The sequence below is a fragment of the Didymosphaeria variabile genome (genome assembly GCF_027946475.1).
Source record: "Didymosphaeria variabile strain IMI 356815 chromosome Unknown scaffold_8, whole genome shotgun sequence".
In the NCBI taxonomy this organism is placed as follows: Eukaryota; Fungi; Ascomycota; class Dothideomycetes; order Pleosporales; family Didymosphaeriaceae; genus Didymosphaeria; species Didymosphaeria variabile.
In genome coordinates this window covers 758,011-774,311 of record NW_026611627.1, presented here as the reverse complement: position 1 = coordinate 774,311, position 16,301 = coordinate 758,011, and the positions used below count along the sequence as shown (strand labels likewise).

General features: G+C 53.5%; 4 protein-coding genes across 4 annotated transcripts; 2 read left to right on the top strand and 2 right to left on the bottom strand.

Moving 5' to 3' along the window:
• Nucleotides 1–800: 800 nt before the first annotated feature.
• On the top strand, nucleotides 801–6,265 carry LTE1 (Guanine nucleotide exchange factor lte1; the record flags this gene model as incomplete). The annotated part of the gene is made up of 3 exons (XM_056219221.1): nucleotides 801–1,117; nucleotides 1,347–5,962; nucleotides 6,012–6,265. The coding sequence occupies 3 exons, from the start codon at nucleotides 801–803 to the stop codon at nucleotides 6,263–6,265; spliced, it is 5,187 nt and encodes a 1,728-aa protein (XP_056066348.1).
• Nucleotides 6,266–7,519: 1,254 nt separating this feature from the next.
• N0V89_010478 (uncharacterized protein) lies at nucleotides 7,520–9,878 on the top strand (the record flags this gene model as incomplete). Its single annotated transcript, XM_056219220.1, has 2 exons — nucleotides 7,520–8,170; nucleotides 8,223–9,878. 2 exons carry the CDS (start codon nucleotides 7,520–7,522, stop codon nucleotides 9,876–9,878), a joined length of 2,307 nt encoding a protein of 768 aa, XP_056066347.1.
• Nucleotides 9,879–12,850: 2,972 nt separating this feature from the next.
• Nucleotides 12,851–13,581, bottom strand: N0V89_010477 (uncharacterized protein; the record flags this gene model as incomplete). The annotated part of the gene is made up of 4 exons (XM_056219219.1): nucleotides 12,851–12,983; nucleotides 13,042–13,157; nucleotides 13,303–13,468; nucleotides 13,535–13,581. 4 exons carry the CDS (start codon nucleotides 13,579–13,581, stop codon nucleotides 12,851–12,853), a joined length of 462 nt encoding a protein of 153 aa, XP_056066346.1.
• Nucleotides 13,582–14,702: 1,121 nt separating this feature from the next.
• On the bottom strand, nucleotides 14,703–15,843 carry DAL2 (Allantoicase; the record flags this gene model as incomplete). Its single annotated transcript, XM_056219218.1, has 2 exons — nucleotides 14,703–15,682; nucleotides 15,735–15,843. 2 exons carry the CDS (start codon nucleotides 15,841–15,843, stop codon nucleotides 14,703–14,705), a joined length of 1,089 nt encoding a protein of 362 aa, XP_056066345.1.
• Nucleotides 15,844–16,301: the final 458 nt, after the last annotated feature.

The window sequence follows — 16,301 nt, the reverse complement described above, 5'->3', positions numbered from 1 at the left end:
GGGGTACTGCTGTGCTGAGCCGCATCGTCGTCAGCGGTTACCTGTGCGTGTGCCCCAAACGGCAATGGGCGCACAAAAGCGAGCGTGACTTGATTTGTTTTGATATTGTTTATTGCCGGTGATGCAGGTGTCACAGTCGTCCTGGAGGGATGGCCGTTTTGATTGCTCGTGGCGGTCACGGGTGTTTGCATCCTGTGAGGCGGGCCGGGGCCCGCCCAGAGCCTATGGTCCTTACTCTTGCAGAAGGTTTGTCGACATGCGCGCCTATCTCGTATGCCTTAGACATGCATAGGTGGCGGGCAGCCCATGGTGCCACAGGCATAGTCGCGCCTCGGGCGGTGTAAGAGGGGCCGCACAGCAAAGCGCCCACGCGGTATACAGCAGAGATGCCTGTTTGCAGAGACAAGGTAGCCAGGCTTCGATCGAACGGCGTCCGAACTGGATTCGGCTACCCGCAGCTGCGAACGCAGTGGAGCACTGACGCAGTCGAAGGCTAAATCATCGCTAGAGGGCTCGCCTGCACAGGGCCGGGGTGCGGCCGCTCCCATTAAGGCCTTGATGCCAAACAAGCCGCCGAGTGGCTCTCGCCGCGCCCTGTTGAATCGCGTCTTCCTGCTGGCTCGACGCCGCTGGCTGGTCGACGAGTATTGGGCTCGCTCGACTTCATCCGACCTCTCACTCCTCTCCAACTGCGCCCATATTAGCCATGCTTGCAGCCCGCGCAATTCTTCAGGTCACGCTTCGCCGATAGTTGCGCTCATGGTCGTCGCCCTGTAGAGCGTTTTTCCGCGCCAGGCAGGATGGCCCTGCCGCAGCCTGTTCTTGGACGAACATGGGGTCCTCAAGCGCCGGATCCCACCACGCAACGCGACGTCCTGGCCGTCGCAAGAAAAGTCCAAGCAGCAAAACGCCGTGCAGAGGACGGCGGACGAACACAGCGACTTCAACAACCACCCGCCCGTGCCAACTCGCTGCGCCGCGTCAAGGACTCCAGGGAACAGCTGCGCACCACCAGAGCGCGCGGCACTAGCAACGCAACGACCGACTCCACACCGAGTACGGCGCCCGGCCGATCGTTCACCGTCGCCAACATCAACAACGGCATCATCTACCTGAGGTACGTAGGAGCGCATGTTTCGTTGTTGGGGATCCGAGAGGCGGGGGCTGGGCACCTGTAGACGGGTAGGCGCGAGCGGCGGTAGATAACGTCTCAAGGCCCTCCAGCACGTAGGATGCAGGACTAGGGTGCATTCTACATGGCTCGGTGAATCATGACATGCGCGACACCATTGCGCGCCTGCTATTGCTAATACCACGATCCACACTCAGCTGCTGACCATCGCCAGGCCTTCGGTACGCCCTGCACATCAGCGCGCCCGCCCGCTGCCAGAGCCCATCTTCCCGCAGACACCGCCCGACAGTGCCACGCTCGACTCCCAGGCACGACCGACGAGCGATGGCTGGGAGAAGAGTGTGTTCGAGGCCAGAACACCCACCCGCACCGACTTTGTCCTACCTCCCCTGCCGACAGAAGTGAAGACGGACGATGATATCAAGCTCTCGCGGCCCGCGTACCTCGACTCGTCCCCTCCGCCCCCGCCACACCACACCCGCTCGCGATCCTTTTCCACCGTCGACGAACACACTGTGAGCTCGCAAAGCTTCGAGCCAGGTACTTTCAAGGTGGTGATTGACCGCTCCGGACGCCCCAAGACCGCCGACACCGAGACCACGCCCATACTTGAGGTCCCCATCCCATCATATCGGCTAGGCACGCCGCGTTTTAGTGCTCGAGGAACGGCTATCCTGCGCAGTTCGGTCTACACGAACGCTACGGCAACAGAGGATTATAGATCGTCCTTCTTGACCCCACAACGTGCGACCCACTCGTTCCTTTCGTCCCGTACACGATCCGACGTTTATTCGCCCAACTCCTTCAACTTCCGCGCCACTATGGACCTGAGGCCTCCGCTGCCTTCGTCTGAGCCCTCTTCAGCCCGCATCTCTAAGCTCCCAATTGGGCCCCAGATCTACGATTTGCTCACTGTAAACCCCGACGATAATGCTGTTGTTCGCTTCTCTCCGAATGGAGACATTCTCGCAGCCACGCCTTCGCGACTGATTGCACACATTACCTCACCCAGTTTCCTCGACTACGAACTGCTATCTGACTTCTTTCTCACGTTTCGCTCGTTTCTTGTCAGCCGCGAACTGGTCGCTTACCTTTTGTCACGCCTCAGATGGGCTGTGAACCGACAGGATGACTTCGGCCGCATCGTCCGCGTACGTACCTTCGTTGCTCTACGACATTGGATTCTCAACTACTTCGTGGATGATTTTGTGCCAAAATATCGATTACGAGTGTACTTCTGTGAGCTGGTGAACGGGCTGTACAGAGACCTTAAAGCCCGTGAAGATGGAGGTAGAGGGGATATCAAGATCATTGGCGAGTTGAAAAAATGCTGGAGAAGAACATGCGCCCTGTATTGGGAAGGTGATGATCGTATTGGTCAGGACGGAGCAGACGAAGATCTTCAGCCGGGTGGGAAACCAGGATCACTGGCATCCGTGGACGAAAACGCGTTCACTACTGCCTTGCCATCCACTCCTCCTCGAGATCCCGCTCCCCGCCAGGTCAGCGCACAGACCAAACCAGAAACCATTGGATCGAACCCGAGCGACCAATTCGCCAGCAAACACATGGACTGGGCTCACAGAGCTCGACACACGCCTCAAAATAGCTTGAGCTCTCCATACATCCCTTCACAAGTAGAAGACGGCGTCAGGGTACCTTTATCGCCTGAGAGTGAACGCAGCATGCAAGTCTTGTCTTGCTCTATCCCAATGAGAGGCTTGAACAAACCAGAACCGGCAAAAGATGTACCCTTGTATGCATATCCTGTCCCGCATCCAGTAACCGCAGCTCCATCACGCCGTACAGCCAGCCCGCAGCAACATTCTCCTGCAAAACAACCAAATAGACCATCTCATGGCCACAAACGTAGTGGTAGCTTTTCAGACGCCCTGCGCGACAACAGAACGCATCTTTCGTTTCCAAAGAGCACAACTTCAGACGGGGACATTACAACGGTCGATATAACAACGATCTCCAAGATCCCAGGCAGTCTTGTGCGCGGAGGGCTCTTCCAGCCGGGCTCACCATATATCGACGTGAAGAATGGTAATTTGAGGCATACGAAATCACGTGTGGAACTCGCACATGCAGAATTGGTACATCCGGATGTCCAGTTTCGCGGAGGATATGTGGCCAGTCCGGGTGTAAAGAAGCTTCTCGGAAGCGTTCGTCGTGCGTTGAGCGGCAAGCAGCCAGGCTCTTCAAGCCCGCACTTGGCCAGCGCCTTCCAATTCAATCATGGGGCACCCTCAGCGCGATCTTCCAACCCTGCTACCGTGTCGACGGTCGCGTCCGGGGTCGTCTCAAAGCGTCGGAACACCCGCCCTCGTCCTCAAGTGCGAGTTGACGTACTTGCCTCTGCGGTCGCTGAAAGCTTCAAGGAAGCAGTGAAAGAGCAGATGAGGAACGAACAGCAGCGACGGAGCACAATGCCTACTCCTGCCCTCGGTGGATTTGAGTTTGAATTTGAGAAACGCGCGAACAGCAGCCGAGGCCAGAGCCCATCCACCAAGAACGAAGATTTTAGGCTCAACAGCGGTATCACGACTGGGAGCAAGTCCATAGTCATCATGGATGACACTGGCGCACCACCTGTTCCGATGATGACTGGGGCATTGCCCTTCTCCGATAAGGAACATGATCTCATCACCTCTGTCCCTGTTGGCTTGACCAGAGTAGCATCCATCGACGCAAAACTTGAAGACGGTGAAAAGACCGAATTGCATTCCGAGCACAGGGAAGTAGAAGTCCCGCAAGACTGGCAACGAGCCTCTCGCACATCAATTCGACCATCCATTATACCTCAAAGACGCTCGGTCTCTCTGGGGAGAGAACGGATGCATTCATTCCGACGACGAGGATCTACCAAAACTTCAATGTCACGCCCTGCGTCTCTACGCCGACATACGTCCCACGCTAGCGGCCTGGGAAGACAGCAGCCCATCGAGAGCATTTCCACGTTCAAGACGATGTCGTCAGACAACGATCCGTTCCAATTCGATCGTCAGTCTTCTATAAAGGCGCTCAAACCTGCTCGTCAACTACGGCGTCGTCCGGGTGGTGATCTTCGCGCTGCTGGTAATGTACAAGATCTGGAGCAAGGACAACGTCCGCACTCCACGGGATCTGTATCGAACCGCACTCATTCCATCGCCAATTCTGTTATCTTGAAGAGGACAGATCGCCTCAATGGGCTTACCAAAGAACCAGAGAAAGAAGTCGAAAGCGAGAGTGAGGGCGAGCTGAAGAGAAAGAAACCGCTCTCTTTGGTCGACACGCACTCGTCACAGCCCAACCTCAGACCTTCCTTCGAAGCTGAAGTAGCTAAGCTAGCAGCTCTGCCGGACGATATTGACGACGATGGCGGAATTGAGTCTGCGCTGATGAAACTAGAAGGCAGATACGAGAAGAAGTCGCCAGACCTGGTGCACACGAGTGCAAACACATCGCCTCGGCCTGACGTCGAATCAGGCGCTTTCGCGTCCCCGGCACTGCCGATAGAGTCGTCAAATCCTTCTTACATACCGTCGGAATATGATTCTTCCCAGACTAGAAGCTATGTCAAGGGAGACGATGTTTTCCATCGACCGCTCTCTGCACCGGAAGCCGAAGGCCAACAGATGTATCGCCTTTCTGGAGAAGCATTCAATCGTCGCGTGCCTCCTGTCAACTCGCAAATCGAGTCGGAAGATTCATACTCTTCCATCCCTTTGCTCGATCGAGGTCTGAGCGATGTTGGTGGTCCTGCACGAGGGCGCGCATCAACGATGGACACAATGAGGCTATCAGCGAAGCCCGCTCCATTGAAGCCCATGAGCCCTGTGTCCCGATTCGGAGAGCAGTCTGCAAAGCTTACTGCCTCGTCGAATTCGTCGATCGAACACATCATCAAAACGGACAGCATGAAGAGGATCCCAGCAGATGGCACCATGCCGAGGTCTTCGGTCGCTCGCGAATCTTTCCTCCTGGACGATGACGAGGACCTGAGCGATCTAGGCTCAGCCAGAAGAACTATGTCAAATGACAGTCACGGCGTTCGAAGTTTCTTCGAGGACGAGACCCCTGTTGGCGACAAAGATGAATTCCTACCTACACATCCAATGCGACATCCACCTACTCCCCCGCTTACAGCCAACCGGCTGAACGACCTGCCTCAAGTCGACACCACAGTTTTCGAAAAAGGCCTTCCTACACCGGGTTTGACGCCGACTTCTCGCCTCAACGGGCAATCTTTCGAGATGCTCGGCCAGTCGCCAGTCTTTAAACCACAGGAGGTCAAACAAGAAAGTCCAGTGGCGGAGCCTCCGCACTTCCCATTCATTCTCGCATACGACTCCGAGACCCTTGCGCAACAATTTACCATCATCGAGAAGGATGCTCTAGATGAGATTGACTGGAGGGAGCTCATCGAGCTTCGGTGGAAACAATCTTCTCCACAGATCTCCGATTGGGTGCAGTACTTGCGCACACAAGAGGCAAGAGGCGTCGACGTCGTCATTGCTCGATTCAACCTGGTTGTCAAGTGGGCTGTCTCGGAGATCGTCCTTACGGAAAGCATCGAGGAACGAGCTCGATGCATCGTCAAGTACATTCATATTGCTTCACATACCCGACGACTGCGAAATTACGCGACAATGTACCAGCTCACTATCGCTCTTCTGTCTAACGACGTCTCTCGCATGCGCAAGACCTGGTCACTGGTTCCCCCCGCTGAACTGCAAACCATGAGAGAACTGGAAGCGCTCGTGCAACCCCTACGGAATTTCCACAACCTGCGCGTAGAGATGGAGACAGCGACCGTTGAGGAGGGCTGCATTCCTTTCATTGGTAATAAGAAACATTCCTCAGTCCACGATCTTCACTAATCAATACATAGGCATATACACACGAGATCTGATCTACAACGCGCAGAAGCCTGCATTCATCGATGCACCCCCTGCAGCTGGAGAAAAACTGGTCAACTTCGAACGACACCACACGGCCGCCACGATAGTCAAAAGTCTTTTGCGCCTCCTCGAAGCGAGTTCCCAATACACATTCAACGTCGAGCCCAACATCATTAGCAAATGTCTCTGGATGGCTGCCCTCAGCGACGACGAGATCGCGAAGCGCAGCCGCCAGCACGAATGATCGATACCCCCGAACCGAACCGATCGCACACCCCATTTGGCGACCATCGTTCTTCGATCTATTCCTGCATTCCTCATACCACATACCATACATCATAGTTTTATAATCTTGTCTGCTCTTTGAGCGTTCACACCTACAGCGCGGCATCACCCCGACACGACCTGACGACATTTCCTTAGCATATGTTTAGGTTGCTATGTATACCCATGGACCTGATTCCCCGGCTTATGGGCCATCCATCGTGCGCACTGCGATGCGCTGTTTAGAATTAATCGCTCACGCTGTCTGGTAGCCACCATTTTCCTTGATCTTGTTTTTGTGTTGCATTTATATCTTCATGTAGTTGGATGGAGCATTTTGGCGCTTTGTCTAGCGCTAGGAGGGAAAGACGGACAGGACACTACGCAGGCCTGCTAGGGTACTGTGGGGAGTGTTAATGAATGCTGATGAGATTATGTGAGGGGGAGAGTAGCGTATGAATATAGTGCTTGATGCGTTGTGTCAGCTTTGCTGAGGCCGCTTTTTTACAGTTTTTTGGGGTGTACGCGCTTGTTGAGTGGAGAGTGTCGTGATCTTAAGGCGGTCTCCGAACCCCACAACTTACTAACTCCAACAATCGCACGGTAGCTACTGCCTTGCGCCGCTATATTAGTGTCGAATCCGCGATGCCTTCTTACGATCAGTGAGATTCCTAGGTCACTAGCTTTCACGACGACACCAACGGCTCAGTAGCTGATCACAACTACACATCGCCATTGGACGACCAAGCCTCTCGCAACAAAGAACCTAGGTAGGGTATACAGTACCATATCATATGTAATACTCTGTAACAGTTCTTCAACAATATGGTTATAAATAGTATGACTCGCGGGGCGGCTGCGCTTGTGACCGATCTGCAACCTCAGCCCTATGCATGCGAGACGGGGCGACATGCAAGGCCCCCAAAGGCGCTTTCCTTCACGAGGCCTGACCTGACCTGACCGGTAAAAGCGCCATGCCTTCTTCTTACCTACTTAGTAGCTGCCTGTTCTACCGGCGACGGCTACACCCGCGAAGCCGTCGCCGTCGCGATTCCAATCAGCACATAGCAGTTTGTTTGCCAGCGAGCTCCACTGCGTTGCGCTGATCGCATCGACATCTCGCGCCGCCGCAGTCGATGCCTCAGTACAAACAGAGATGTCTTCGCACAAAAGAATTCAATCTGATCCACCGCCTATCCTGGTAGAGGATACGGCTTCGAACGCGGAGCCACTTATGGAGAGTAAGTGGCCGCTTTTCTACCAGACATTTCCGACCTTTGCCCCACCCCTCTGGGATTACCCAGCACAATGTCCCAGGCACATCGCTGACCTCCTCTCAGAACAAGCACGATCGCAAACATCGTACGAGCGACCCATACCCCAAAACCGCGACTCCTTCACCACGCGCCGTGACCGCCGCAACAGCACCTGGGAACGCGGCCACCGCCGCCAGCGCAGCCCAAACATCGAATGGCACGAGAAATGGACAAAAGACAGCTGGCAGAACGGCCGCGTGCTGCTCATCGACTACGTCGACAAGTCCCACACGTCCCAAGGCCGGCGCAAAATTGTAGCCCAGGAATTTAACAATGTCGAAGGACTCAGGAAGTTCTACCAGAACGAGGAGCTGTCCGGGCAAGCGGCGCTGAGAGTCATTCATGTGCAGAATGCGAGTTGGGCGACGAGATTTCTACTGAGGAAGTTCAATATTGATGCGAGCGATGACTTGGTGGGTACGAGCTTTGGGCGATGGGCGAGATATGAGAGGCCCCAGCGTAGGGCGAACAAGCCGGTGCTGAATGGGAAGACGTTTCGGGCGCAGAGGGATCCGTGGAGAGGAATTAGTCGGACGAGCTTTGGGTGCGATTATTTGAGGCATTATTCTGTAAGTCATGTGAAGGGGGTGTGTTCGGCGTGCAATTCACTGATCGTGGCAGGCGAACCAAGTTGCGGATTCAGATTCTGTGAGGTCGACCAAGATGATGGCGTTGAACCATTATGATGAGTATGACCTACCCACACATACGTACGACGTGCATGTGCAGCGCTTGAGTGTATATGTGCAATACAGCTACGATGAGCCTGGGGGGGATGTTGATCCGGACATCAGCAATCCGTACGACGACGATGAGTACCAGTACCATGAAAACCTCAAAAGACAGTACCATGCAGACGACTACATACCCAAGCTGAAGACGTTGGACAACGGAAACACGATCATCCTGTTCGAGCATTCGCAGACCGGATCCGTGGAAGATACCCTAGTCGGGGCGCGACAGGAGATAGAGATGAAATGGCGAAGGCTAACATTCTACATGCCGAAAACCGACACCGAGGATGATGGATTGATGGTGACGAAATGTATGGACTTCATACTCCGTGACATATTTAGGGCATTGTCGCAGAATTGGGAGAAATACAGTAACCTTTGCGAAGTCCACACCGGGATTCTGGAAGACAAGATCTACGAGAACCCAGCGGACGAGACGAGAGCGCCCGAGCTTTGGATCAACGCTAGTCTATGGCTCAAGGTGGAGCGCCTGATGTATCTGCACATCGATCTAATCAAAGAGATGCGAACCTACCTCCACGAGCTCGACAACTCGGACCCTTCAGAAGATGGACCCTGGCTGGAGTCCTCTGCCGAGGAGATGGAAAAGCTAACGACGCTCTTCCAAGAAGGCGTCGTCAAGCCCACAGACAATCTCTCCGACCTCATGTACAAGAGCGTCGGTATACGCGATGCGAGACACTCGCTGCAGCTCGGGCTGAGCATGTGGCGCCTCTCATGGATTACCTTCGTCTTCCTCCCGCTCACCTTCACAACTGGTTTCTTCGGTATGAACGTCGACACCTTTTCCGAAAACCCGTCGATTAAGTATTTCCTGATAGCCGTCGTCGCGCTTTTTACGGTTGTAATAGCGCTGTGGTACATGATGAAGCACACGCTCTCCTCGCAGCATCAAGAAACCCTCCGCCGCGGCGTCTACGAACGCCTCTACTACGAGCTCTCCTCCAAACATCCTACGCTGTGGACACGGCGCGGACCCCGCCACGGCGTCGTCCCAGTAGGTTGGTGGGCAGGCGTAAAGTGGCGCTTTGTAACGCACTGGTTTAACAGCGAGCGTACGGTTCTTGCCACCCGCCCCGACGACCCTGCAGAGCACGAACTCGGCACCTGGTCACGGACGAAAAACTACCTTGCGAGGAGATGGTTGGCGACGCTGCCGGTTATGCCGTGCACGGCTGCGGCAAGCGATCTTGATGTCTACCTTCGAGCTACGAAGAGGGTGCAGGATACTCCGACGCTCGGCGAGCTCATGGAATCTATTACACCGGTGAGTATCGCGGATGGGCTGCCTACGGCTGCGAGTAAGATCAAGAGGAGGAGCATGAGGAGTCTGAGGAGTTTGAGTCCGGCGAGGAGTGCGAGGAGCGAGGGGAATAGGCCAGGCTCTGTGAGGGGAGGAAGTAGCGAGGATGGAAGACCTGGTAGTGGGGTTATGGTTGAGGAGAAGGGGGTGGGGAGTGAGGATGAGAGGAGCGACGATGGAAAGAGGAGTGTTCAGGGAAGGCTGGGTGTCCCATCGTAGCGTGGTAGTGACACATGAATGCGATTACTGAGTTGGGGCGAATTCATTCCACAGTGACTTTGCGTCCACTGAAGTGTACAATCTGAAAGCGAGCAATTCACTACCCTTGAAGGGAAGCATATGTGGAGGAAGCTGGATACAATGCGCGTAGTATATAGTTAGTAAGCAGTTCGGACCATAACGCTACTATTTCCCAAAGAAGTTTAAAAGACTGCAAATCTGGTTTGCTTTGAGATGGACTTTCAGCCCCCTCCGCTACCTACATAGCCGGCCACGCCGGCTTGCTTATTACCGTAAGAGGTAGTAATTCTGACGCACGGACACTAACATTCTCAGCCCCATCCAAGCAAGAGCGAGCTTTCCGCTTTTGTGGTAAGTGCTAAAAGGCGCAATGACGTGGGTCTGGTCTTTAGAGTGTGCAATTCGACAATTATAGCATACATATAGATATATAGGCATGGCTTCACGTTTCCTACTTCAGAGTGGAACTCATCCCTCAAATCTCTTTCCAAGACATCCATATCGCTCTGCCTTGTACAACTCTCACTCCTTTCAATCTCCCACCTTGTCTTGAAGGCAGTACCGTAATACCGAAATACCACCTAAAATGGGCTGCACCTCCTCAAAACCCCCCTCCCATGCCCCGGGTCCTCGACCATATATCCCCTCACAGACCCCCTCGCCATACTACAACTCTCACCGCCCGCAAATGTCACAGTCTGGATACCCGCCTCAACAACATTATCACCCTACATCTCAACCACAGTACTATAATTCCTACCAAACCTACGCGGCGCGTCCTCCGCAGGGCTATCAGGCGACGCATGGGCAGCATGAGACGTACATCGGGTATAATGGGAGGCCGTATACGGTTGTAAATAGCAAGAAGAAGAAGAAGCAGAAGGGGAAGAAGGGAAGAAGTATGAGGCGGTGGGTACGTTTGGGGAGGTGATCGGGGAGGTATTAGCTGGTGATGGGGAGGGGACGGTGGGGGTGGAGGTGATGGCGGCGGAGGAGGAGGAGGAGGTGATGGAGGGGGCGGTGGTGGTGCGTGTTGAGTTCACAAGTCACTATGGTTGGAAGGAGACGTGAAGTCAGTGGGTCCATCGTAGGGGTATAATAGGGGCATTCCTTAGTAATGATTCTATTAGCTGTAAGATATGTACCGTAGTAGGTGGTTTTCCAACGCTCCACTTCGTCTCGCCAAGTACGAGACCCCGAACCTAACGTTCATCTATCTCGACCTCTTTAAACCAAGCGTGGTCCAAAGCCTGCTCAGCTGAAATACGCCTCGCAGGATCTAGCTGCATCATTCCTACGACGACTTCCCGAAACGAACAATCTTCGACATCTTTCCAGCTATAGAACGGCTCGTAGGAATGATAATCCGCGACCCGGTCATCCCAAAGCATGCCAAGGATTTGGCAATTGAGCTCATTATCTCCTACATGCGTAATGAGCCCATTGAAACTCTCCCGATCCGGAAAGTAAGATATTTGGCGCTGGAGGCGGACCATCTCCGGGAGTGCGCCTGCCACCACGTGCTTTTGGAAGTCGGCGTCAGGACCGAAGATAACACGACCAAGCATGGCATAGATGCACTGATGCTTTTATTAACGCCGGTCTTCGCATGTACAAAAATGGGAAATAGTTACCACAGTTCCGAAGGAGAACATGTCGGTCGGTTTATTCAGTTCACCCTTGAGATGACCTTCTGGGCTGCGCCAGTTTTCGTTTCCGGGGAGCATCCCTTTGATGCATCTCCCTTTCGGGAGGTAGGCGGCGTTCTCGATGTCTATGATTTGGACGCGTTCGGTTCTTACGTCTTGGCCCTCTTGATCTTGATGGAAGTCGACCATGATGTTGTCGGGTTTCACGTCTGGACAACACTCTCAGCTTGGATCTGCGCGTCATGTTGAAGACAACTTGCCTAGATGTACGACGTCTCGGCTGTGTAACTCGGCAATACCGTATAAAGCCGCTTTAAGGATTCGTCTACGAGTGTTCACCGAAACACTTTTGCGTATGAAGCTTAAAAGGTCATCGATCAAATACTTGTACACAAATATAGGCTGTTTTGGAATGCTGTCACATGGGAGGCGTAGGTAATGACTATTCTTAAGGCGGGGCCGAATCAAGTCGTTGAAATTAGAGAAGATTGCTTCAGGAATGTCTTTTAACACAAATTTCTCTTTTCCGGATCTGCTACGCTTTAGTGGAGGTTCCTGGTAGGATATTTGTAAGTGCACAAACGTTGCTACCCACACCCGCCCAAGATATGTTTTTTCTTGGAGTAGCTCCTTGAACTGGTAGAGACGTCCCGATGAGCCGGTCCACTCACTCGCGAAAGCCGTGCTGAAGCCTTTTTGAGGGAATGTAAGCGCAACTTTGTTACGATTATGGTTAGTGAAAATGCGGAGAACACCGGAAGCTCGAATGCCTGGGATCAGGGCCTTCATGGTTTGATGTTGATGTTACGCAGCGTATTTCAAGTAGGGGTTGGAGGACCCGGCGCGCACTAGGCTCGAGCAAGACTAGCTGGCCGATACTCCTATTACCTTCCAAGCTCGACTCCAGCTATCTCGATCCCTAGAACTTGGCTTAGAGCGTTGGACCGCCCAATCAATATCAAAATTTCCTTCGTGAGGAATGAGGAATTTCGAAGAGAGTCCATTGGCGGCTAAAGCCCTCATACGAGAAGGCTACAGAGAGCTACTCGACAACCCGGGGCTGTGAATGCAACTAGGAACATGGTAAATGCTGCGAAAGATGGGTTGCTCGAGCCTGTCATCTCAAGGTTGTGGAACAGAATATGGGGGAAGGATTTTAGAGTGTTCATCTGGAGCCAATTTATGGTAAATAATCTCTTCGGCCTTCAACAAATCACCAGCATCTAGAAAAAGACTTCCATTACAACAGCGTTCTACTCCAATTATAACCCACGGCTCTCGTGTAACCTTCTCCAACGATGCTCACAAAAGCACCTCCGTGGTCTTGTTCGTCTCAACATCCAGCACAAAACCCAACACCTGCACATCCTTCGGGAGCAGTTTGTCCTCCATGATAAGCCTCATATCTTCCTTCACGCTCTCCTCCTCAGTCTGACTGCATTTTGTTAGTCTCGTCTCAAACACCCGGTCCTATCGCCAGGTAGTGAACTCACTGCTTGAAAGGGTACCACTCCTTATCAACCAATTCCTGCTCACTCCCCTTCATCCGCCCTGGAAGCGTCTCCCGGATATACATATCATCGATCCCGTGCGGTCCAACACCGCACTCCTACAGATAACGTTAGCTCTGTCCAGTCTAGCCACACTCGCCCCCTACTTAAACACAGAAAACTCACCGTATGATGTACCACTGCCACCGCACTTAGCCCCTTCCCCAACGCACTCAGCACTTCCAACGTCCTGAGCGCGTCGACTGCCCTTCCACCAGCATTTCTAACTATCCCTGGCGGCATGCCGGGTTGGATGCCCCAGAAGTCCTTAGGATCGGCACGCGGGTCAACGCAGGAGATTACCACGACAGCTTCGCGGGCCATGAGGTTTTGGAGTGTGAGTTTGGGTTTGAAGTCCGATGTAGCACCTCTGTATTAACGTATTAGCTTAGCGCATGGATGGCTTCAGACCCGTAGATACGGGAGGACAACGTACGCGTTTTTCTGCGCAAGGTCGCGGATGGAAGGGAAAGGTGTAGCCATTGTTGATCCGTCTTGTCTTTTTTCAGATAGATATGTGTGATGCTTTGGTGTGCGCTTTCCTTCTTTGCTGGTGATTAATACCACCACCTTCCCATCTCTTTATACCATCCGCGCACCGTTGAACTCAAAGCAAAGTCGCCATCAGCAACAAAACTCGGTTCAGTCCATCATCACCATCGCACATAGTTGCACTCAATGGCTATACCGCCAAGTAATCACCAAAAGCCTCGCTTGCACCACCTACACTCTCGACGGAACTCCTCAACGCCACACCATACAATCCTCCAGCTAAAACAGTAACTAATCAGCGAGACATCGTAGTAGTAGTATACATCTCCACCACACACACTTTCGGACAGCATCATCATCAACGTAGCTGTATCCGGCTCCCGCCGCTGATGCTGCCTCAACGCCACACCATACACTCCCCCAGCTAACCACTAACTAATCAGTCAAACATCGTATACATCTCCTATACTCCCTCCACAGCATCGTCATCAATGTAGAAGCATTCGGCTTCTTCCGTTGACCCTCCCACACAAGCGCATGAGTAATCACGATTACTCCCCTGTGCCCCGACCCCAGACACCTCGGCTCCCTCGCCTTATCAGCCTAATCCTTTACAGACCGACCTATCCGCAGTAAAGACATACTTAAACAGGAAATAACTGAAATGCGTCGATTACTGCGTCGTGCGCCGAGGAGTGCGCGGTTGATGATTAGTGATATGCGAGGGGGGAAGGGCCAGGGTAGCATCAGCAGGTGGTATTGGTATCAGACAAGGGGGCGCTTTGTGATGGGACTTGTAGAGAAAGGGCTCGACATAATAGGAGTAGGGCATGTGGTGTTATCCCGGATATGTTTGGATGGGAGGTGGATATTTTATCGTGGTATATTGTGTAAAAGCGATTGCGCATGGAGTTGCGACTGTACGCGATGCACGGTAGTTATTTTGCTCCAGAAGTTTGTTACGAAGTGTTGTCTTGCAATGCAGTGTCTCGCCAACGATGATACTAGACATACATTCTGGTGTAGCTTACTCGAGGGGAAATATCACGATCGACTAGCTTCTTTTTGACACCGTCGTTCGGGGTAAATTTAATTGTGGTTTTACCAACGCTCTATACTTTCTTTCCAAACACCCTAAACCTCTTGACACCACCATCTGGAATAATGACCAGCTTCGCGTGCGTGTATGCCCTTCCCTTGACATCCTTCAGCTCCGCCTTGTACTCATGCTCCTTATCAGGCCCGCTCCTCTGCGGCTCCAGTACCTCCACCCATGCGCCATCGTCGTGCCTCGGGTCCTTCCCTTCGTCGAACTGTCCCGCAAAGACCTGCACTTTCTGCGGGAAGTTGCCCCTGAAGTGCGCGGTATCAATGACAACATGGTCGATTTCGCCCTTCGCACCGAGCTTCACAATCGTCCAGTCGACGTGCTCGCCCCGTGTGCGCTTCGTTTCCCACCCATCGCCCATGTCCTTGCCGCGGCCAGGAAGAAGCAGGTTGTCTTTGGTACCAAAGTGCTGGTCTGAGCAAGACACCGCGACGCCGCCCATGACAGTGGCGCTGAGTTCGAAGACAGCGTCCACGGCCGCAGGGAACACGGGCACCGCAACGCCGTACAGGCGGAACCGCGCGATGCCGCCGTCAGGATACATGAGCAGTCGTACATGCGTGTACGCCTTTTCTGTGATCTTGTCCAGCAGCCATCCATGCCTTTGGCTAGGCCCGCACTCCTGCTTCGCCAGTATCGTTTCCCACCCCTTGAAGTCGGGACTCTTGACTTTCTCCTCGTCCGCTCCATCGGTGATGAAGCACCCCTCGATAGCGATCTCAGGCGCGTGGTTCCCGTTGAAGAACGCCGTATCGATTTCTACGCCGGCGACGCGTCCGCTGGCTACGCCTACTCTAATCACCACCCAGTCGGCGGGCTCGACATTGTGCCGCCGTGTCTCCCAGCCGTCGTACCAGGCGCCCGCGTAGGTAAAGACGCCGGGTTTGCGAATTGGGGGTGTGGGCGTGATGAGGTTCTCAGCGGCGGCGAACCATTCGTCGCTGAAGGAAAGGATTTTGGAGCCGAGGGGTGCAGATATGAGATCTGTGCATCATTGTTAGTGCAGTAGCAGAGCTAGGAAGAGGGATTGGCATGCCTATGTATTTCGACTTGAATGTCGAGTCGATTTCTTCGGCGGGAATGCTGCGTGCGCCAGCGGTAGCGGCGTCTTTGACTTCATCCAGCCCAACGGTGTGGATTTCCATGGTAAGTAGAGACTGTGAAGCTGAAGAGTAAAGTGATGTCTCACAGAGTAAGTAAATTGTATAAGAAAGGGGAGCTGTTCAGGGTTCAAAAAAAGTTGTTGTCGTGCACCAGGGGGAGCTTTCGTTCCGTTGATAGGCGTGCGACAGGCAAACGGCGGGGTAGTCAGGGTTAGGTGGGGCAGTCGGGGCGGAAAGCGCCGCCCTCCAGCCAACCGCTGAGGGGCACATGATAGTGAAGGGATAGTATCGAGTAAGAGAAACGTAAAATTGGACGCGAACATCGGAGCATAACGAACAAAATGGGCAGCCCGGCAGAGATTGAGTCAGTTTTTGGGGGGAACGATGAATGGAAATCTAGGTATGCAACATGTTGGAGCCGTACAGAAACCCTCGTGCCATCATTTAATGCAGCTTTTCAAAATGGGGAGAGTTACATGAGAAACAAACCAGGCGCCGCG